General features: G+C 46.9%; 2 protein-coding genes across 3 annotated transcripts; one reads left to right on the top strand and one right to left on the bottom strand.

The window, feature by feature from the left end:
• Positions 1 to 10: 10 nt before the first annotated feature.
• SCTR (secretin receptor) lies at positions 11 to 14067 on the top strand. 2 transcript variants are annotated; one of them, XM_032446024.1, is made up of 13 exons: positions 11 to 560; positions 3175 to 3298; positions 4488 to 4598; positions 7433 to 7536; positions 7814 to 7911; positions 8646 to 8778; positions 9497 to 9617; positions 9709 to 9769; positions 10288 to 10357; positions 12068 to 12159; positions 12255 to 12393; positions 12572 to 12613; positions 13262 to 14067. In XM_032446024.1, the coding sequence occupies exons 1-13, from the start codon at positions 336 to 338 to the stop codon at positions 13436 to 13438; spliced, it is 1497 nt and encodes a 498-aa protein (XP_032301915.1). In that variant the 5' UTR covers positions 11 to 335; the 3' UTR covers positions 13439 to 14067. The 2 variants fall into 2 exon arrangements, with proteins under 2 accessions (XP_032301915.1, XP_015724288.1); XM_015868802.2 differs by having other exon boundaries at positions 14 to 560; positions 9464 to 9617.
• Positions 14068 to 16241: 2174 nt separating this feature from the next.
• TMEM37 (transmembrane protein 37) lies at positions 16242 to 19304 on the bottom strand. Its single transcript, XM_015868803.1, has 2 exons — positions 19178 to 19304; positions 16242 to 18626 (listed from the first exon to the last, which is right to left on the bottom strand). The coding sequence occupies exons 1-2, from the start codon at positions 19196 to 19198 to the stop codon at positions 18054 to 18056; spliced, it is 594 nt and encodes a 197-aa protein (XP_015724289.1). The 5' UTR covers positions 19199 to 19304; the 3' UTR covers positions 16242 to 18053.
• Positions 19305 to 21398: the final 2094 nt, after the last annotated feature.

Genomic DNA, 21398 nt, shown 5'->3' with positions numbered 1-21398 from the left:
TCCTCAAACCCTGTTTCCCAGCAGGGCGCTTATTCCAGGGCTGGGTCCTCCCCTGGCTGTGCTCTACACTAATGACAATTTCCCCTTAATAGATTACCTGTGCCATTGTGGAGCTGACATCTCACACTGGAGCCCTGCTTGGTCCCTTATCATGGGAGTGTGAGGAATGATCATTCCCCACCGACACCGGTCAATAGCAGTGAGTAAAAGGCAGGAAGGCAGGCAGACGATAGCAGGAACATGCCCCACAGAGGTGCTGTTATTCTTGGGACAGGAGGCTACTGTGGAGGAGGAGGGGAGCTTGGAGGGTGGATGGGGGGGTCCCGTCACTGCTGATGCTGGCTGGGGCTCTGCAGCTGAAGAGAAGCATTGGCTCAGGATGGTCAAAGCTGGGAAGGGAAAAAGCGAGGAGGGAAAGGGACAAAGTGAGGGGAGCTGAGAGCCAGGCTGAAGAGCACAGACAGCCCAGCAACCTCTGGTGCATGAGGGATGCGGGAAGTGGGCTGTGGCTGAACATGTGGACCATCTCGGTGATCATCTTCTGGATTTCAGCCGTTCTGGTAGGTGCTTGAAGCTATTTATTCCCAATTGCATGGAACTGTTTTGAATGAATAAGTGCACCTCTATCCCACAAAGTCATCACGTCTTTGCTTTAAAAGGTCTGTGTGTAAGCTGGGATTTATTTTCTTTTATTCTTGCTTCTGCTGCTTCCCACACTAATTGACAGTGTCCAGACGGCCAGATGCTGGCTGCCTCGGTTTCCCCAGCTGCACAAAGAGGACGGTGTTACTGCTTTGGTAGCTCAGGGAGGAATCTCCTCAGGGGAAATGCCCACCATTGCTAATGCCTCCCCTGACTGGGGCAGAAGGAATATAAAGTGATATTTGCCCCACACATGCTTTTTTCTTTTAGCTTTCCCCATTGTCTGGGAACTGATGTGCAGATTGCTGCTGTGCTCCAGGCGCCCAATACCATCAGAAAAACAGCTGAACCTGGAGTGTCATCTCTGAATGCTGTTCAAGTGCTTTCCAATCCTGAAAAGCACAGAAAATTGAGGCTGAAATCTGTCCAGCCTGGTTGTGAGAACTTAGGAGACAAACCTTCGGTCTATATAAAGAATCACTGCTGCATTGGCAAAAATCACTCTTTGTCCCTGCAGGGGATCTGTCTTGCCCTCTGATAAAACGTGAGCTCTGCCTAGATGTTTTAATTGCATAGGGAATGCAGTCTGCATTGCTTTGATTGTGTTTCATACTAAAACATTGACTGTGCTGGTTTTCTTGCCATTTGGGTTTCTCATTTTCAAGTACCACCAAAAGGCTCTGTAAATAGATGTCTTTAATCAGGCTGCTGCCTGAGAGCATCTCCTTCTGCTTACTCTCCTTCCAGTCCTTCAGAATACAGATCTTGTTTACAGCATACAGCCTGGTATTCTTTGTTCTCCCTTAAACCACTTGTGAAGCTTGGAACACTTATTTTCAGATTAAACTGTCTGGGAATTCAGCAGCTGCAAATATTCTTTGTATTAAATAGCATTTAGATCCACTCCTTCACAGGTTAAGAAATGCACTTTGGGCATCGAGTTAGCACAACTGTTTCTGCTCAGAACGGGATTGAGACGATTTGATTTGACATGTCAAATTTTCTTTAAAGAAACAAGAAGCGTAGCTAACATGGTGGCTAACGTTTGTTTTACATGTGCTTATACTACAACGAGCCACCCGCATGCAGACCAAGCCAGTTCTGTTGATCCCTTTGAATGTTTAACACTAATGTTGGTTTTTAACATATTTCCGAGGTAACTCCTGGGAATAATGCAACAGATGTCTGCTTTAGGTCTGAACAATTGCATTTGTTCTTGTGTATGATGAAAACATTAATTGCTTTACTATTGGTAATCAAATGTTCAGCAACAGGGAGTGATAAATAACGTTTAAATGATCTGTCAGTGTTTAGAAATGATCAAATTCAGCCTTCAGCCAACAACAGAAGCAGCTAAATGCAATTACATTTCCTTGGATGTGTTACTCCATTTGTATGTCTCTCCTTTTTTTTTTTTTTTTTTTTTTTTTCCCAAGATCAAATGGATTCAGTGCTTTTAAATCCTGGTACCAGAGAACAACTTATTTAACCTGAATTATCTGCACAAGGAATTCAAGGAAAAAAATCATTTCACTGTGAAAAAAAAAAAAAAAGATTTATTTTGGTTTTATTCATTTCATACCTCATGAGGAGCTATGCGGTTTGTCATAATGGGAACCTGGGTGTAACCTGTGCTTTCATTGTTTAAAACGATGGAAACAGGCAAAAGTGGTGCAAGTAGCTTTTCCTGTTCACTGGGGACAAAGCGGGTCTGTTACAAATGGGAATCAGGCTGACATGTTGTTGTGTGTGGGGATTTGTTATCATTAAGCATACTGCAAGGTGTAAAGATCTCATCCTACCTTATGATGATTTTCAGTATATGCCATTTTAATGGCAGATTGATGTTCTGTATGTTAATTTTGGCTCAGCAGCATGTAGCATAAACTGCACATTCAATGACTACATCAGGACTGAGTTAAGACATACATTTTAACCCTTCCTTGTGAGGAAGGAGGCCAGGGAAGGAGGCTGGTGAGAGAATGAGCACAGGACAATTTACAATCAGTTTTCTTGCAAGAAGTCTCAGTGAGGTGCTGCTGTTGGCTTGGCTCCCGAAGCTCTATGATCGGTAGCAGGGGAGCAGGCTTGGGTGGGCTGCAGCCAGTGGACATATTTGGGCTGGTTGTGCAAGTGAATGTCACCTAGGAAAATGAACAGTGAAGGTCTGTGGTTTAACACTGCCAGAAGTGGGTGATTAAGTGCTGCAGGGGAGTCCAGCAGTTCCCTGGATGTTTCTTCAGTCCTTACGAGGAGCACCTTGCTCAGTAGGCACTTAATTTGTTTAGCAGAGTAACAGATTCATTTCTCTCAATAACAATGTCAGCAAATGGGAGAAGGCAGGAACTGAGTCTGTACTTGCCTACTGCTATCACAGAAGAGCAGATTTAATTAAGAAAATTGACTGTATCTCAAGAAAATACTGCCCACAACCAATTGACAGCATCAAATGGAGAACAGGAGCACAAGAAGGCAATTCCTGCTAAGAAAGTTTTAAGAGGAAAAGTAATTCTGCTGCTTTTATATTTGCAGATCAGGGCTGTCCCTCCTGTCTGCGACCTCCTGAGTGTCCTGAAAAAGGAGGAAGAAAACTGTGCTGAGATTTTGTCCCTGGAGGCAAGGAACAGAACACCTGAAAATGATCTCCTAAGCTCAGGTAAGGGTGGGTGAATGTGAAAGGTAGAAGCTGTTCTTCGGTCAGGTGGGTGGCTCAGTACCCCCATGTTCCTCCAGCAGGAGGCACACAAGCAGTTATTTAAGCAACAGATATTGTGTCTGATGAGCCATCACTTCTGGGGGTGGGTTTGTGTCATCCATTACATCCTGCAGGCTGAACTGATCCTGGATGAATTCTGTAGACCATGAGGTGGCAAAATCCTCATCAGCATGAGCGGTGACAGTGCTCCATGAGATGTGCTCTGTTTGGATCAAGACTTGAGGCTTTTGCTTAGTTTCAAAGCCTTCCTCTCTGCAAACACACCTTCTCTTGGCAGAGAAACTCCCACCAAATAAACAAGGACAGGGTGCACAGCTGCCCTCATGCAATGGTTTCTGAAGAGAAGCAGAGGAATTTCCTTCTGCTGGTCTTTATTCGATGAGGATCTGTTACCTTGGTGAATTATAAAATAATGGTTTTATTCCGGGAAATAATGCTTTTAGTCTGCAGATTTCTTCATCCTTTAATTATCTGCATGTCTGAGTTCTGTGTGGAGATAATCCTGCAGGAGAAAGAAATCCTGCAGGAGAAGAAAACCAAAGCTCTGTGGATCTCGTGCCTGTTTTCGGTGTACCACGCAGGGAAAGAGAGCGGCTTTGCCCAGTATCATTCTGAAGCTGTTTAAACTCTTTGCCACGCTGTGCCTCTTTATGTTTACACAAGGATTATGCAAAGAAAACACCAGGCTGATTCAAAGTGGAAGCTTTAGAAAAGTTGAAATGTGAGCTAAATTTTTCACCTCTGTTTTCCTTTACCTTTCCAGCACCATTCAATTGTTCCCAGACTGGGAGGACTGGGAGCTGAGGAGGGCCTGATGTAGGCTCAGCACAGCCCAGTTTGCTCTGTGTCTGGCTGCCGTAGATCAGAGCTGTCAAGGACCAGAATGGGATGCTGGGGTTGGTTTGTAGCCAGCAGGACCTGCTCTGTCCCATCCAGTTCTCAGCAGCTCCTGGAAGGACTCCACCTCACCCAGCAGAACATCCCTATTCCTGTAGCTGCTTTGGTCCTCGGGTGATGCTGCACGGTGCTTCATTGCTGGGAGATGTAGCACGGTGTTTCGTTGGTGTGAGATGTTGTATGGTGTCTCATTGCTGGGAGAAGCTCCACAGTATTTCACTGTTGTCTTCAGGCAGATGTGCAGGAATGTGGGATAACATGAGCTGCTGGCCTACGTCTGCTGTGGGATACACTGTCAGTGCTCACTGCCCCAAATTCTTCCAGATGCTGACTGGGAAACAAGGTAACACCAAAAAGTACATTTTTTTCCTGAGTGGTGTTTGTTCAGTGTGGGTGTTTAGAGAGATGTCATCATCAGGTCTGAACTTAAAGAAAATTCTGTCCCTTCAAAGCTGGATGACCACTTAGCAGCTCCATTTCCATCACTAAGCTGAAGGTGAGAAAGCCTGGAGTTAAAGTAGTAAGATGTTGCAAGAGATTGTTTTTCTTAGCCAGACAAAGAAAAGCATAGGAAATAAATGCTATCATGTAAAGCAGCTTTATCACTTAATTTCTTAAGGGAACAAAGCTTTCTTCAGTCTGTCTGTCTTTCCATTTCAAATAACTCTTTGGCTGGTCTCAACCAAGCCTGACAAGAGAGCAGAATTTCACACAGCATTAAGCTCATGCATGCTTTGGCAGAACCAACCCGCCAGGCAGGGGGAAAGGATCCCTTCTGTGCCTTCCTCAATAAGCAATCTGCTCTGGGGTTCACCCACTAGCTGTGACAGTCTCCATACAAAGAAGTGTACGAGTGTCCCAGTACAATACAGTAATCTTGAGCCATTAAGCAGTAGTTTCTGCCTGCTTTCTGCTCAGTTCTGCTTTTGAACAACGTCTGAGAAACGTGCTTCCATTTCTCTTTATGAGTTAATGATTCAAACCAGGAGGAGAGCTCGGCTTTCTTTGGTTATAGGACGTGGATTAATGATGTCCAGTGCTTACAGAAAAGCAGACATTGATTTTGTGGAAGGAGAAACAGGAGACAACATATTAAATTGTCTAATAGGGTTTAGATATCTAGGAGGATAAGCATTTAATGCTCTTTAAATACAATCAGACACAAACTGCTTGAATCAAAAGAAATACTATGTTGCTTTCTGCACTCGCCAACAGCAGCTGCCCACTGAATCCTATAATCTTCCACAAGGACAGAGGAAACACTATACAAAGCCACAGATTGCTGAGAAAAATCATCTGTCGGGCACGGGCTCACAAATCTTCAGCCCGGCGATACTGAGCCTTAAATACCTTCAGAGCAATTCGTGCTGGTGCAGCCACTAGAGGGATCCGCTCCCTGCCTCTGCCCGAGCAGCCAGCATCGGCACGGGAGGAAAACAGGAATTTGGACATCCAAAGGTCATAGCTACATGTCAAATGAGCACTGCATTATCTTGGAGACAGATAGGCTAACAGCTTTCAACTTTAGATGCCCTCCTGACTGAGAAGCTGAGAGCTGAGCCACTTCTGATAAGCACTAATCAAAGCGACAGAGCTCAAAACAGAACTACTCCAGGCTGAGCAGTCCCAGCTTTCTCATATAAAAACTTCTCCTGTCTCTTGGTCACCTTTACAGCCCCACATTAGACAGAACAGAGGGGATAGATGTTTGGGAGAGCTCATTCTCTTCCTTTTGTTGTTGCTGTACTGCAGCAGAATATGGAAAACCTAGTTTGAAAAACAGTTCTGGCCCTTCCGGTGATGCTAAGCTGGAACAAGATGTTCATAAAAGCATCAGATTAATAATGTGGTACTGACACACCCTGAGCTCTTCCCACACGACAATCTGAGCACGTTTGCAGTGCTTTGCAGTTGTACAGAGGTGGGTGCAAACCAAGCGTGATCACTCTCAGGTCACCAGGATTAGTTCAGAGGCAGCAGGAGCCCCTGACTGTCCTGACAGCCCCGGCAGGGCTCCAAAAAGCATAAACCACTGTCAAACACCGCTGTGTGCATATCTCTCTCTGTTCTCTGAACGCTGCAGGGATGTTTTGCAGAAACTGGATGCCTCAGAGTCCCTGTGGCTAATTGTGTACACAAAAATAGACTTTTAAAGCATCTTCTATCAAGGTTTCCACTAAGAAGGGCTGCCAAATTCAGGTTTTCATTCCCAACAGCAGTGAAACAGGGTACTGTAAAGGGTGTCTCCTGCTGGACAGATGTATGTGATTAGGACAGCAGGCAGTGGTGTTATTTCTTTGTGAAAGCTTCTCTTCAGCCTATAGCCTATACCTGCATGGTAGGGCCATTTTCTGCCATAGAGATTGCAAGATGTTCAGGGCAGGACTACCTGCTTTCACAATTAGTGCAGGACATGAATGTGGGCACGTTCAAACCGGTCCTGCTTAATCATGTGCAACTTGGTGGCTCAAGTCTCACTTGATTTGGGAAGTTGGATGCCCAAATAGGTGAGAAAAGTGCCGTCTGAGGACATCTGTCTGAAAGCAAGATGAATTCTGCAAAAGCCTCTTTTACTCCAGGGGCTGGGAAGACAGCCACAAAGGACTCAGTGAACCTAAATGTTTTGCTTTCAGAAGTCTAACTTCACTGACTTAGCCTAGCCTCTGATTTCCATTAAGCATAAGGTAATGCCTGGACATCACTGTGGGGGCATCTATTCTATCTAAATCTCACCAATAAGAGCTGTGCCCCTCTAACCTTTTGCATTCTTTTCAGACTGTGACAAAACACGATACAAATCTGAGTTGGGAACATCTGAGTAATTTGTATGGAGTATGAATCCATGATTGAACAAGTCGTATGTTTGCTGATCTTGGAACACTGGCCAAGAAATACCAGATGTACCGAACACTATTATTTATGTTGCAATTAATAAAAACACATCTATCACAGTCATCCCTCAGTTGGCAAACAATATTATGACCCACACAAACACACTGGGCAAGTATCAACAGAATCAGCTCAGCTGCATTTCACCTCCAGCTATGCAGAGAGCACTGCCCGGGGAGAAAGTGTCCCATTGCTCTTGAAGCAACCCTACACATTGGTGACTGTCTAACAAAGGTACAATTGGAAATGGTTATACCTGGTTTTACCTTTTTTGTTGTTAACATACAGGTTTCGTCTATCGAAACTGTACCAGCGAGGGTTGGTCCGATCCATATCCAAGACCAGATATTGCTTGTGGCTACAACGTCAATGACACAACAAACGAGGCGAGAGTAAGTCTGAGTGCCTGTTTCTTTAGAGCCCTGGGGGAGGGATGTGATCAATCTGATAAATAGAGACTGAATAATGTAATTTACCCCAGGTAGGATTGTGTGTATGGGTTTTCTTCAGCACAAATGTTTCTTCAAAGGCTTGCTGACATTAAAACTTCAGCAGCTGATTTTACAAGAAAATCTACTTGTTAAGAAAGGAGGGACAGCCTTCTCTTGCTGCAGGCTGATTTCTAACAGATGATCAAAGGTGAAGATGAGAATATCTGTTCTCCTGCAGCGTTCCTACTTCATGACCCTGAAGACAATGTACACCGTTGGGTACTGCACCTCCCTGGTGACGCTGACAATAGCCTTGGTGGTCCTGGCCTCTTTAAGGTGAGGAGAAGCATGACTGATTGGGTTTGATCAAGACCTCTGGTCATCTCTGCAAACACAAACACTTCTGGTGTCTTTCACAGCAGATTAAACATTGTAAGTGTGACATAAATCACATAAATCAGTGATAGGAATGAGCTCAGTTCTGTTTCCCAAAACATGTAAGAGATTTTCCTCATCTTATGTCCTTCTGTCTTCTCCAAAATGTAGCTGAACATAGTTTGCAAGCTGAAGTTTGCATCATCTCCATGCTGAGATTTTGCCATGATGTCAGTGTCTCTGGGGCAGGCTCCCTTTCCTCCTGCTGTTCTTCTCCTCACATGAGACTAAAACTTTGCTCTAAGCACTGCTGTATTGACTTCTGGAAAAGAACTGCATGTTTACAGCAGTGACCTGACACAGAGCTTATCTTAATGCTTTTTTATAACCTGGAATTTGCACTTTAGTCCTTATTCAGTGACCAGTATGCTAGACCAAGCATATTGGAATGAAGTCCTAGTTCTTCTGGCAGTGTTTGCCTTTTCTTAGTACCTGAGCAGAGCAGATGTGACTTTAGCTTTTCAAGGCCTTCTTTAGGGTGTCCTTCTTTGGAAATGCACAAACCTTCCTTCCAGAGACAAAAAAAACCCAAAACCCAGTGTTTTGTCAGCTCAGCATTAAAAAACAGATATGCTTTGTCTAGGAATGTAATATTCCTAGGAAATAACTTCACAGGAGTTCTCTCATTGTTACAGGAGACTTCGCTGTACAAGGAACTACATCCACATGCATCTCTTCACATCGTTCATTTTGCGAGCCTCATCAAATTTCATCAAAGATAATGTTCTGTTTTCCTCTGAAGACACAAACTATTGTGAGGCATACACGGTAATCCCCTGCCTTCCTGCTTGCTCCATGCTTCAGCTTCCAAGCAGGATCCCATCTGTAGTTAGCATGCAGGGAATGAAATCTCTGTCCTAGCTTTCTGTTTATCATACTGGGGGAGGTACGAGGATGAAAAAGGAGCCCAGGCTGGAGCAAACACACAAACTCAGGTGTGCTTCCTCATGGCTGCAGATAACCATTTGCAGGTATCTAGGAGCCCACCAAGTGTTGGAGCAGAGGACTTCCAGGCTGCTCAGAAGTAGGTGTCTGCATTCATCTGCTGGACAGCAGTGACTAGTGTCCACAGAAGGCACCCAGAGTTCAGTACATGGACACAGAGGCACCTAAATGTGGGTGCCACAGTCCATGAACATGGGATACACCACCAGGGTGGAGATCCCTACATGGCTCATAGATCCTGGTAAATGGTACTCAGGGGGAAAATAGGAGAACGCATTAAATACTGCTGACTTACAGAGAGCTGGTAGTAAGATATAGGTTTGCAGCTTCGGGATCTGGAAAAGGCCCGCATAAGTTTGGAAATGTGTTTTTCCTCTTCTTTTAAGCGACAGCAAAATATCTTGAAGGTATTTGGGATCAGTGTCCTGGAAAACAAGTTCAGTGCTTTAAACTCTCTTGAAAACAGATACGAATGACAGCAAGATTTAATTACCCTCTGTTTCCTCAGGCTGGCTGTAAGCTTACCATGGTCTTCTTTCAGTACTGCATCATGTCTAACTACAGCTGGCTCCTCGTGGAGGGTCTGTACCTCCACTCTCTCCTGGTCATTTCCTTCTTCTCAGAAAGGAAGTTCCTTTGGTGGTTCATCGCCCTGGGATGGGGTAATGGTTCTCCTTTTTGTAAGAATAGTTGTCAGTCCATTGTGCCTCTGGGATGGATTTGTGGAGCAGTAACTGGCTTTTTCAATTGCAGGTGCCCCAACCGTCTTTGTTGCTGCATGGGCGACTGCGAGACAGCTCAGTGAAAATGTGGGGTAAGCTGCTTGGAAAGGGCCAACCTGTGCCAACTGCTGTGGGGATTTCCTGCTCGTTCCCCACCACTGGCAGCCAAGCAAATCAATTGCCACTTAATTGTGGTGCATGACTGGATCCAAGCACAGGGGGAGAGGAAAAGTCCAGCTGAGCAAGCTGAGAGGGAGGTTCAAATTTCATTAGAGCATTTCTAGGGGCAGGAGATGACTTTAAAGTATGAATTCATCTTGTGAAGTTTTAAACACCTGTGCTTCATCAGTGAAGCTTTGCTCTTTTCTCCCTCATAAAATTTAGAAGCAGGAAAAACATCCTGCCTCAAGGGCAGGATACACTTCTTGTCCAGTGCAAGTGGGTAGTTTTCTGCTTTCCTCAAAATGTCGTACCATACAAGTGGGGACAGAAAATTCACATTGCAGAAGAGGGAGTAGGGACCTACCTCAAGTACAATACAGACTAAATCCCTTTGAAAACACACCCAGTGTTTTGATAGCTGAATGCACCTTCTCTTCTGTTTTTGCAGGTGTTGGGATGTTAACACGAATGCCAATACCTGGTGGATCATCAGAGGCCCCATAGTTGCATCTATTTTTGTAAGTCTTTTCTGGAACGAGTGCATTCAAAGTGTATTTTCAAATATTGTCAAGTTAGACATCATCTACTCGACATAATTTAGAAGTTTGTTAATGAAGCAGTCTTAGACATGTGCTCAAACTGGTGTGGCACATGAATTACTGCTTAAGCAACTACTGCACAGCAGGGATTAGTCAGTAACCAATGCCCTGAAGCTAAGTTGCAAGGGAACGCTAGATTGTCCTCCCAAGAAGCAAGAGCCTGAAGATCAGGTTTCCACATCCTGTTGAATTCATATGAACTTGGCTGGCTTGTGGAAGCTTGTTTTGGACTGTTTCAAGGAAGGAGGAGAAACCGAGATGCTGTACATTTCAGTACAATAGCCTGTGTGCCTCCTGGTCACTGCCCCTCTTAGCAAAGCCAAAAACAACGTGCCTTACACGACCATTAACTTCTGTTTTCGGCAATGAAAGCAGCTCACAGGTTTCACACACTGTAGGTCAGTAGACTGCAATTAAACTGTTAAGGCATTACTCACTGAAATGAGATACAGGCATTGAAAGTCAGTGTGAACCTGCCGGGTGAAAGGCAGAGCTGATGTAAAGAACACTTTGGCACGAATAATACCTTACGTCTATGGTGTGAGCATTTGCTGGTGCTCACCTTTGCAGCTGTGGGTACCGAGGCACTGGAACTGCTTCTTGGAGATAGTTGTTCTCCCAAGTGTGGTGCCTGGGGGTCTGCAATGATTCATCTGAAGCTGCGTTAGAGAAAGGTGAGAGCTGCTAGTCTAGCAGCCTTCTGGCACCCCAAGCCAGAACCCAGGGCTTTGCTGAGGTTTCCATGTTGCCAGCAGGCTCCACTATGTTTTCAAAACACAAACTGCAACACTTACACACTCGAAGTGGTGGGTTTGACCCCGTGCTCATTTACCACTAAGCAGTCCCTTCAACCCCACAAAAACTGCGGAGCACACAGGGGTCAACTGTGCATTTACTTTTCCTAATGACTGCAAGGTGAAACCCCAGTCCTCGTTCATCTCTTGGAGTTCACCCCCATCCCCTCGAAGCCCTGTTCTGCCTCGGGCGGAGCCGTCTGCATGCTCCTGCCTGCTCGTCTAGCAGAGGCTTTTCTCAAGCCCATAAGCCACATAAGCAAACAAACAGCCAGTCCTTGAGAATTCAGATCTAATCTCTTTATTCCTCTCAGCACACGGTCCTTAGCAGTTCAAAGGGCAGAAAATCAACACTGATAAGCTCCTTTGTGCTCCCTGACTAAGGTGCATTGCTGTGCTGCTCCCTGGCAATTCCTTCCAGCAGGAATCCTCCCATTCCCAGCAGATTTTAATCAGTAAAAAGCCTACACGGCTGACATCGGACCTTCTGGGTTAAAAAAACCAACCAACCAAGCAACAACCACCGCCACCCTCAATAGAATCCTCAGGCCTGAACCCCCACTGAATTTCCCTGCCTTTCCTTTGTGGCCACAGATAACCAACACTGGGGAATCCCTGAGGGGCCAGGGAGGCTGGGACAAGATGGAGACAGACACAGCTACTAACCTACAGGCCAGCCCCTCCATTCTCCCTGCTCAACCACAACACACCCAGTGGCTCTGCTGAGGCCTGGCAGCTGCACTTGTAGTCATGGGGCATTATCGTTTGCTTGTCTTTCTTAATAATATATATTTTTTAAATTATTTTTTTAATTATTATTTTTTCCTCTCTCCAGGTTAATTTCATTCTCTTTATTGACATTTTAAGGATCCTGATGAGGAAGCTCAGCTCACCTGAAGGACGGAGCAGTGATTTCAACCAGTACAAGTAAGTCCTGCACACTGCGACTTTATGCTATCTTAGCTCTTCTGGGCTCCTCCTGCCCCTTCTACACCAGGTTTCCCCTTTGTTTCTGCTCTCAGGAGACTTGCCAAGTCCACACTTCTCCTCATCCCACTCTTTGGGGTTCACTATATCATCTTTGCTTTCTTCCCCGAAGATGCGAGTAGCGGCACAATGGAAATCCAGCTGTTTTTTGAGTTGGCTCTTGGATCATTCCAGGTAATATTTGACATGCTACTCTTCTTAAGGCAATAAGATGAGCAACACGTAGCTGTGCACAGAACAGAGCCCTAGTGGCAATAACAAGCTGCCTGATTTCCTTTCAGATATCTCCTCCAAATTTAAAAGCTGAAATTGCAGTTCTAATTCTGTGACCGCAGTTCTTTTTATCTTTCAGGGTTTTGTCGTGGCTGTACTGTATTGTTTTCTTAACGGTGAGGTGAGTTCTGTATAGATAACATTCTTTTCTGTTGCTCAAGGACATCTCATGAATTAGTAAGGATAGGTTACACATTTTATCTGGGGATTTTCTTCCTGGATACTTAACATCACCCCTGAAATGCCTCCCAGACCTGGCAAACCTAGGTCATCTTATGCCACATGCAAACTTCACTGCTTAACTATTGCAGCCCTTTCTTAAATCAGATGGCGTTGTTAGGTGGTGGAGGATGGGAGTACCACCCCACCCACTGTCACACTGAAAATCAGAGCCCAATCCTCACATATGATGTCATCATCTATCATACCATGTATTTCCTCTGCTTGATCTTTGGGAGGGAGTTTAGAAAAAGCTGTATCAGGTCTTGATTTATTAGGACTCTCATAAGGCCAGCTAGTCTCAGTAAACAGCTTCACTAATAATTAAACAAAAAAACAGGTTGACATAAAATTGCATAGCTGCAGCAGCGCTATCTCCAGAAGTGACAAGATACAGGCCCTACCCTCATCCCTTACGTGGGGCTTAAATAAACAAAGCCAGACCTTGGCAAAGGTGACAGTCTCTCCCTTTCCTGTTATACTGCTCTCCTCCATGCAGGGCTCCAAGACAAACCAGCCAAGCTAAGCATTTTGTGATCTTTCTACTTAGGTTCAGCTGGAAGTTCAGAGAAAATGGAGGCAGTGGCACTTAAGCAAACACCTGCGCCAGCAGCTCAGCACCTCAGCGAGTAATGGAGGAAGTGGCATAACTCAAGAGATGCAGGTGACCAAGGCAAGCCCACCACAGGACAGGAAAGCAACTCCCCAAAGGTCAAGTGTGCTTTAACACTGCACTTAAGGGATGCCTCCATGCTCAGATACACATGGTTAAATCTCATGGACTGTGCTGGGAGCCTTGTGTATATATCCCACAGCAGGACTTGGCTGTAGACCAGCACTTCTTGAAGCACATCTGTTCATCTATATGCTGCGTAGCACCGGTGTTGTTTTACAAGGCAAAGTGGGCCAAAACACTATTTTCTTCCTTGGGTTTCTGACCACAGTTATTTACGTTTCTGTCCACGCTGATTTTTTTAAGTTGCTGTTTGTACCTCAAATGTAGCTCCTTGTTTTCTGTGTGGCTCCCTCCCAATCCTAGGCCAGGCTGGTGGGTTTCAGATGTTTTATCTTCTGATGTTGAAGCTAGAAGGATATTCAGCTTTGCAAGATGTTAGTTACAAACCATCCTTTGGTAAAGCCCTTGGGTTTCATATGCAAAGTCAATTCATGCTTAGAATTTACCAGGGTTCCAGGTCCTTCAGTTATGGAGGACAATGATGGACACAGTAAATAGAAACCATGGTCAAGCTTTTGCTTCAGCTGTGTCTATACACGCATTGCTTGGGTATGCTCCAGTGATGGCAAAGTTTTCTTTCTTTAGCCCTTCTAACAATGTTGATCTTGAAAATAACAGTGGTCCAGTTTGCGAGGTTTTTTTTGTACAACTTTGTACAGTGTGATGAACTGCACTAATGACAGATGAGTGGTAATGGTCTTAATTTGTACCATGGTGGGGGTCAGTGTAATGCTATAATGTGGTGGAAAGCACAGCCATAATAGTGAGGTAACAGTCTTAGACTGCAGCTAATGAGGATGAGCCCAAACAGAACCAGCTGTAAAAATAAAGGAAGAAAAATCTACTTACCTTTGGAAGGCCTCCAGCAGGCAGGGATCTACAGCAAAACACCCTTCCCTCTGCTGCCAACCCTTAAATGTAGTCTGGGAAGGGGTGCATGCATCCTGGCTCCACCCTGGTTCCACCTGGCTCCACTCTGGTCACTCAGTGCATTGCTTTCACCTGAGCTCTCCTGGGCTGGCCCTGCCTTCCCACCAGGTGCTCAATCACTGCTTCAAGCTGTGACTTAGCATTTCTGCTATGATGGGTCAGCAGTTGGACTGTGTGATTTTAGAGGTCTCTTCCAGAGTCCATTATTCTATAAACAGGAAAGAAAAGAGGTACTGATCTATGACACCCACCTCTGAGATGCCTACACATAGATGAAGAGTAACAGGAAAGTAAATCTCAGCAATGCAAAAACCAAGAGGTAAAAAAACACCCATTTGGGTTCAGAGCACAAAGACTCCAGCTTCAACGCCCTGAAATTACCAACACAAAGGCTGAGCGTGAACTCCATACTCAGCATTCACCAATTTTCCCCTTCTCAATACTTAGTCCTCCATATTCAGTGCACAGAAGGCATTTGTTATTAACATGCACTCTTTCAGACAAGCAGCTTAACATCCTCCTAGGATGCTGGTGCAAAACCTGTGACAATCTGTGGCTACTCACTCCAAGTCACCTAAGAGATCGTGCAGCTCTGCAGACAGCAGCTCCTTCAGCCCTAACACCAGCGCAGTGAAACGTAAGGTTGAATTTAAGAGGAAGTGACTGATGATTTTTTTTTTCTCCCAGCGCAACAACAAGGAAGTTCCCAACAAAACCATCAGAAGCAAAATAAAGAAAAGAAGCAGTACTGCTTTGCAGTGAGTTGCACAATGTTTTGCTGAGCACTGAGGGAGCTGCAGCCAACTGTTTCAGAAGAGGGGTTGTGCCAGTTCACAGGGGTTGGAGCCCTGGCTGGAAAACAAGTGAAACCAAATGAAGGAGAGGGGTTAGAAGGGCTTCTACATGCTCAGCACTGGGAAAGAAAACCCAAGTAATGGGTAGCAACTTTCCTGTGACGTGTTCTCCAGAGTCACAAAGCCAAGCAATGCTCAGCCTGCAAACAAAGCATCCCTCAAAGCACAGCCCACAGAGCTGATATGGGCTGAAAATGAAAGTGGTATTAGCAGTCCAGGATACATTCATTCCTAGCTGGTGTGGCCTAGACTATTATTTCTTTGTTCTTATCTGCTACCAATGGTTTGTGCACAAGTTTCCAACTAAAGCTGGAAACACGGCAAGTCAGAACAGCTCATTAACAGGAGGCGGTGTTCATTGCCTTGCTTTTAGAAGATACTAAACCTTATGAGACAGACCAACGGCCTCTCCCATCAGGACAGCATCAGGTGATAATTAACTTGCTTGAGATTACATAAAGCAATGCAGTGGTGATGCTGGAAGTGTACGATCCTTGCATTTAGCTAAACCTATTAGCACTGCAAGCCTTAAACAAAACCTATGTAAATACATCTATACTCAGACACTACTTCTCCAGGCCAAATGAGCACAGCTGGAGAAAGAAGGAGGATGCTCCAGACACAGGGTGCGGTGTGGGAAAAGGGAAACAAGAGGACACAGGAAAGAGCTCTTTAGCTGGTAAACATACCACATGCAGCAGGAAATCATTCAGGCCTGCGAGGTTATCTCTGTTTCCCACAAAACACGGCTGACCTCCCCTTGTTTCATAACACAAGCGAGAAGGCTGAGTGGGTTGGTGTTTGGGATGGAGGGGAATGGAAAGGGGTGTTCAGTGGCTGTGCAGCCACATCTCCTTCTGGGGAGCTCAGCAAAGCCTTAGGCTGACATGTTTCCTATCCAGCTGGGTAAACACACAGAGCTGTGCCTGGGGGCTACATTAGCCCTGCTCACCCCCACCCCTTAAACCTGCATTTCAACCTCTAACTATAAAGAGGGAATGACAATTCCATTATTTCAAAGGCATTTATTAAACAACATTCAGGAATATTGCTCGGCACTTCCACAGGATTCGGAAAATGAACAGTCACGTTCACCCTGCATTGGTAAGTCAAGCAGTACAATACAAAACCAGTCAGAAAAAAAGGCTCGGTGTTTTCCCTTGAGGACTCCTACCCCCAACAAAAGAGCTCTTCTGCAGCGAGCAGAGGGCATCCTCAAATCATTCTCAATTGCAAAAAGTCTTGCAAGAACATAAAGGCTAATTGTCATCTGCCTCCCCTGCAGGGCAGGAGGCACCCGCTGGGGCACACTGCACCCTTCCCCAGGGCTAGAGCTGCAGGCAGCATCCCACAAGCAGCTCAGTTCTAATAGCAAATGCCACCAGGAAGGCATTCAGTGAGGACACACCCAGGTTTTTGAGCAAGGGAGGATTGTCCTGCCCACAACAGGCACCCCAGAACTGGTGCACTGTGCCTTCAGGCATTCAGCCATCCCATAACAGCAAGGGGCAGCCATCTGGGACCAGACCTTATGGACTTCAGGGCAGGAACCCTGATCAAGCCCCAAGGCTTAAAGCTGTTTCCTAACAGTCCCAATTTGAAGCTGCTCACTTGTGTCTCTCTTGGCCTTCCTGCTGTAGTGCTTTTATCTCAGGTGAAAAATTGAGTTTGATTGCATGGGAATTGAGAATCTTGCTCAATAACTATCAGACTACAGAGATGAAACACACAGAATCACTTGTCCTAGAATGAAATACAAGCTGTTCTAGCAGCAGATACAAGAGTCATTCAACCAGGAGCCCTCAAATACCATGAGATAAATGTGCTCTGGGTCAACAGCAGTGTACGTGGGAAGGGCTGACTGCATTTGGGACAAACAACCGACGAGGTCTTTTGCTGAGGTCTTCATCAGACACCACGCAGAACTTCAAAGCTGCAGAAGTTTCAGAGGTTAACTGGGACACTGGCAGGGAGTGACCAACCTCCACGGACTTCCACCAGCTGCAGCAGGTCAAGAGCTCCTCCCATCAGCTCTTCCTCCCAGGTTAATCAAGGGTTTGTTCTGATCAGGAGGACCTACAGTTCTCTCTACCCAGTAGAAACATAACAGGAGACTCACCTAGAGGATGAGCTCATTGCACAGTGACTCTGATGACTGAAACATCCCAGCCAAGTGGCGTGAGACAGGACATGGCCTGCCCAGCCAGTGTGCCCACCCAACCATGCTCCTCTTGTCGCAGGGGGATGGAAAAGAACCCAGGATGAGTAAAGTCCCATCACAGCAAACTATATAAAGGGGCTGTGGGGTGGCCACTGAGAATGGGACAGATGCAGGGAACACAGCAGCAGGACACAACATGGGATCAGATTGAAGTCTGCATGCCTTCACTTTCAAAGAGAAAGAAGGAGTAGGACCCAGCAGAGATTTTCAGTAAGCTGTGCCAGTACACACAGCCAGGCACACGTAACCCATCCCTGAGATATAACAAAGCCATGAGGTACACTGGAATTGGACCACACATGGGCTCCAGAGTGTGGGGAAAAGCCTGGTGGTACCAAACCACAGCAGCACAGGCTGGGTAAGGCCCAGGGCTGAGCCTGCTGGTGTAGGCAGCAGCCTACCATCCCTCGGCACACTCAGTGGAGGTCTCCTCCTCTGTTCATCCTTCCAGAGAGCCACATGCAGCCAGCTGTAGTCTGTGCCTACCATGCTGCTCATGCAACCTAAGGCACCGTGTCCTTTTCAAACTTCATTAGGCTCCCTTTTCTTCCAGTCTAATTGGCAAAGCTGATTGCGCAAAGGCAGAGCACACCCTTTGCACCTAGATCTTCCCTGCCCCATTCCGGGGGTGCGTTATGCTGTTGATGTGGAGCCCACTGATCCCGTTGAGGAAGAAGAGGAAGGCAGCAATGAACTCACACCAGTACGTCAGCGTGAAGCCGGTGAAGGTGAGATGATCCTTCATGAGGATCAGGAAGCTCAGAACCCCCGTGGCTGACAGTAGAAATGAGCCAAGGATAAGCACCGAGCCCATGGACCACTTCTTTCTTGAGCTGGCGTCTTCGCAGACTTGGGAGACCATCAGGAGCTCCAGGCCGAAGATAGCCACGGCCACGGCGGAGGACACCATGCTGCGGATGAGGATCATGCCCACGTTGAGCCCCTCCACACGGGCCAGGCGCAGGTCGGTGACGCACCGTGGGGCACTGTCATTGCCGATGGCACAGAAGTGCCACAGCCCAAAGAGCTCCCCCCTCGCCAAGAGCCAGCGGCCGTCACAGACAGAGATGGACGAGAGGACCACAGCGATGGCCACGCACAGGATGATCAGGCTCCGGATGAAGGTTTCAAAGAAGGCTTTTTGGGGCCTCCTGTGTGCCAGCAGCCTCTGTGCCTGAGGGGAGGAAGGGAAGGAGCAAAGTGGCAGTTATGAGAGCTGTGTTAAGCTGAAATGAGGCCAGATGGATGAGGTTGGGGGATTCATAGAAATAATGCCAGTGTTTGAAGCACTGTAGGTTGGCCACACCATGCCACAAAGCAGTGATGGGTTGTGCCCGAGGCATAAGACAGTGGGGCTGCCCTTTAGGCTCCCTGGCATCACCAAGGCTGCTTGCACGCCAGGGCCCAGCTTTGCATGCCTTGTCCCACACTGAGCTGCCTCCTGGCAGGACTGGGGGAGCAGAGAGTCCACGGGAGGACAGAAAGTGATGGCTGAGAGTTGTCGGCTCTAAGCCTGGCTCTGCACCCCCGGGTTTGGGTCTCTGCTCCAGCACACTGCTCATCGAATCCCACCAAGGGACTTGGGAACCCCAAGCAGCCCCACCAACGGAAGCAGTACCGAATCCGGGGAGCACACAGAGGTCCGCCCGGAGTAAGAGCCCGCCGTCGGGGCAACGAGCGCTGCACCCTGCCGTCCCCGCCCGCCTTCCCCCCGCCCAGCCCTACCTGCGCCCCTATGGCCGTCATGCTGCCTGCACCGCTCGCCTCCAAGTCGCTGGGCCGGGCTGCGGCCGCGGCTCTTTATGGCCCCGGGGGCGGTGGGCTGCCCGCCCGCTCCGCCACGCCCGCGGGGCCGGGGCGCCCTCCGGGCCCTCCCGCGGCTGAGTCAGCGCGGGCGGAGCTCAGCTGAGCGCTCCGGGGCCGCAGCTCCGCGCTGTGCCCCGCGTCCCCGCTCCAAGAGCCGCCCTGGCACCACACGCAACCTGTGGCTGTGCTCGCTCTTATCGGTTCCCAGTGCACTTCTCGTTACCTGTCTCCACCTGTGCTGTCAGCAAAAAGGCTCTGCTCGTAAAGTTTTATGCCCTGGCTCTTTTTCTTACTCGTGTTTTTGCTATCTTGTGATGAATTACCGATCCCTTTCTGCAGCCCACTCCACCACCGATGGGTGTAGGAGTGACTGCACGCTCCAGGTCCTTGGCAGAGCAAGGCAGCCATCCTGTGCTGATGGTGTCGGCTGGACACAGGCAATAGGTGTCTCTCGCTGCCGGGATTTGGCTCGGGCAGTTCCCTGGAGCATTATTTCTTGTATTTTTCTTCTAGGGAAAAGCATTCTGAAAAACATGTTTACGCTGGGTTTTGCAGTTCACATTTGAATGATAATTCTGACCTTTTTCTTCCTCTTGTCCTACAAAAGCAGTTTCTCTTCCAAGCCTTATACACGATTGCATTATGTTTCTATCAAACACTGCTTTGGGATTTTCCTCTTCTGCAACACTCAGTGGATTTGTGCAGGGTCTGCTGTTAAAGCTTCCTCTGTGGCCTTGTGTTCTGTGCCAGTTTTTGCTTCCTGAGCTTGTTTCCAAGCAAAGCTGATGCTTGCTGCGTCCCTTTCATTTCAGGTTCACTGTGAGCGTGCTATTTGTTATACAAGTTAAGCAGTATTTCCCCAGCTGTACTGAGACTTGCTGCTGTATTTCCAGCTTTAGAGTTCTAGATTTAACAAGGCTTTCTGGGGATTGGAATCTCACACAGGCTGTGCTGTCTCATAAGGGAGGTCCATTCTGGAGCCTGTAGTAGGACTCATGGGCCCTCTTGGACCTGGGATACTGCATGCTTTGCTGCATGAAATAGACAAACCCTGCTTGCACATGAGGGTGCACACAAACGCAGGCTGCAGCCAGGCGGAATGCAGCCACACTCAGTAGCAAACACCCTGCAGGACTGATGCTTCTGTACCACAAGGCTCAGTCCTGCAAAACACTTGGACTCCTAATTAACAAAATAATTAAGCTTAGATCTGACTTTTACACTTGTGTTTCCCTAATGGCTTCAGCCATCTATTTTGTGATGAGAGGCGTGTCCTGCTGAGCAAGCGCACATCAGGGAGCAGCAGCGGGAAGGCGCACGTGAGTGAACACATGCATCATCTTCGCAGAAGGAGGAACTTACAGCAGCTAGTTTGGAAACCAAAATGTTCCATTGCATGCGTGGGTCCTTGAGCAGACAGTGTTATGTGTCATGTTGGTTCAGCAGGGAAAAGGACTGGCTGGGGGTGGTGGCCGTGCAAACACAAAGTCAGTTTCAAGTCCTGCCTTTAATTTGGTTTCCCCCAAATACAAACTGCAAACCAGAAAGAAACTTGCAATGCAATTAACAGCGGGATGAAATTCGTCCTTTTGGATTCGCTCTTTGCAGAAGTTGCCAAAAGGAGGATGCAGATAATAGTGGTGTGTTAATTAGTTACCAGCAGCATCTCTCCTCGTTGTGAGGCCGGAGATTCCTGCTGGTAGAGATGTGGGATTTATCAACTTGCCGGAACTGCGCATCTTTCTCATGCAGAAGAACAATTTTCCCCTTGGAACAAAGGGAACCGATTCTACTTTCTGCCTTTTCCAGATAAAACATCGGGGCTCCTCAAAAGACAGACTGTGGGAAAGCATCTCAGGATGATCGCTTTGGAAAGCTCTGCACGAAAAGCATTTTGCAACAACAAGAGATCTATACCTAAAGAAGGAAAAGAAGAAATTGATAGTTTTGCTTGCGGAGATGTTAACTGCATCACAACAGTATGGCAAACGACCTTTAAAACACTTTCAATGTATTTTTGTTTCAGCTGTGTTAATTCACTCAGGCTTGGGACAGAGCCAGTTTCATTATTCTGTTTATAAAGTCCCATTTCTCCATTGTTTGAGTGGGTATTTCACATCCTCTCCCTGGAGAGAAAATT

The sequence above is a fragment of the Coturnix japonica genome, chromosome 7 (genome assembly GCF_001577835.2).
Source record: "Coturnix japonica isolate 7356 chromosome 7, Coturnix japonica 2.1, whole genome shotgun sequence".
NCBI lineage: Eukaryota > Metazoa > Chordata > Aves > Galliformes > Phasianidae > Coturnix > Coturnix japonica.
The sequence above is the reverse complement of the archived record's forward strand: the minus strand, read 5'-3'. Positions and strand labels throughout refer to the sequence as shown.

What these genes read in the sequence shown, in the direction of transcription:
- SCTR (XM_015868802.2), top strand. Translation starts at nt 336, where the DNA reads ATGCTGGCTGGGGCTCTGCAGCTGAAGAGAAGCATTGGCTCAGGATGG. An exon ending in GTGGTCCTGGCCTCTTTAAG is followed by an intron (nt 7,912 to 8,645) that starts GTGAGGAGAAGC and finishes TCATTGTTACAG; the next exon opens with GAGACTTCGCTGTACAAGGA. An exon ending in CAGCTCAGTGAAAATGTGGG is followed by an intron (nt 9,770 to 10,287) that starts GTAAGCTGCTTG and finishes CTGTTTTTGCAG; the next exon opens with GTGTTGGGATGTTAACACGA.
- TMEM37 (XM_015868803.1), bottom strand. Translation starts at nt 19,198, where the DNA reads ATGACGGCCATAGGGGCGCAG. An exon ending in TGACGGCCATAGGGGCGCAG is followed by an intron (nt 18,627 to 19,177) that starts GTAGGGCTGGGC and finishes TCCTCCCCTCAG; the next exon opens with GCACAGAGGCTGCTGGCACA.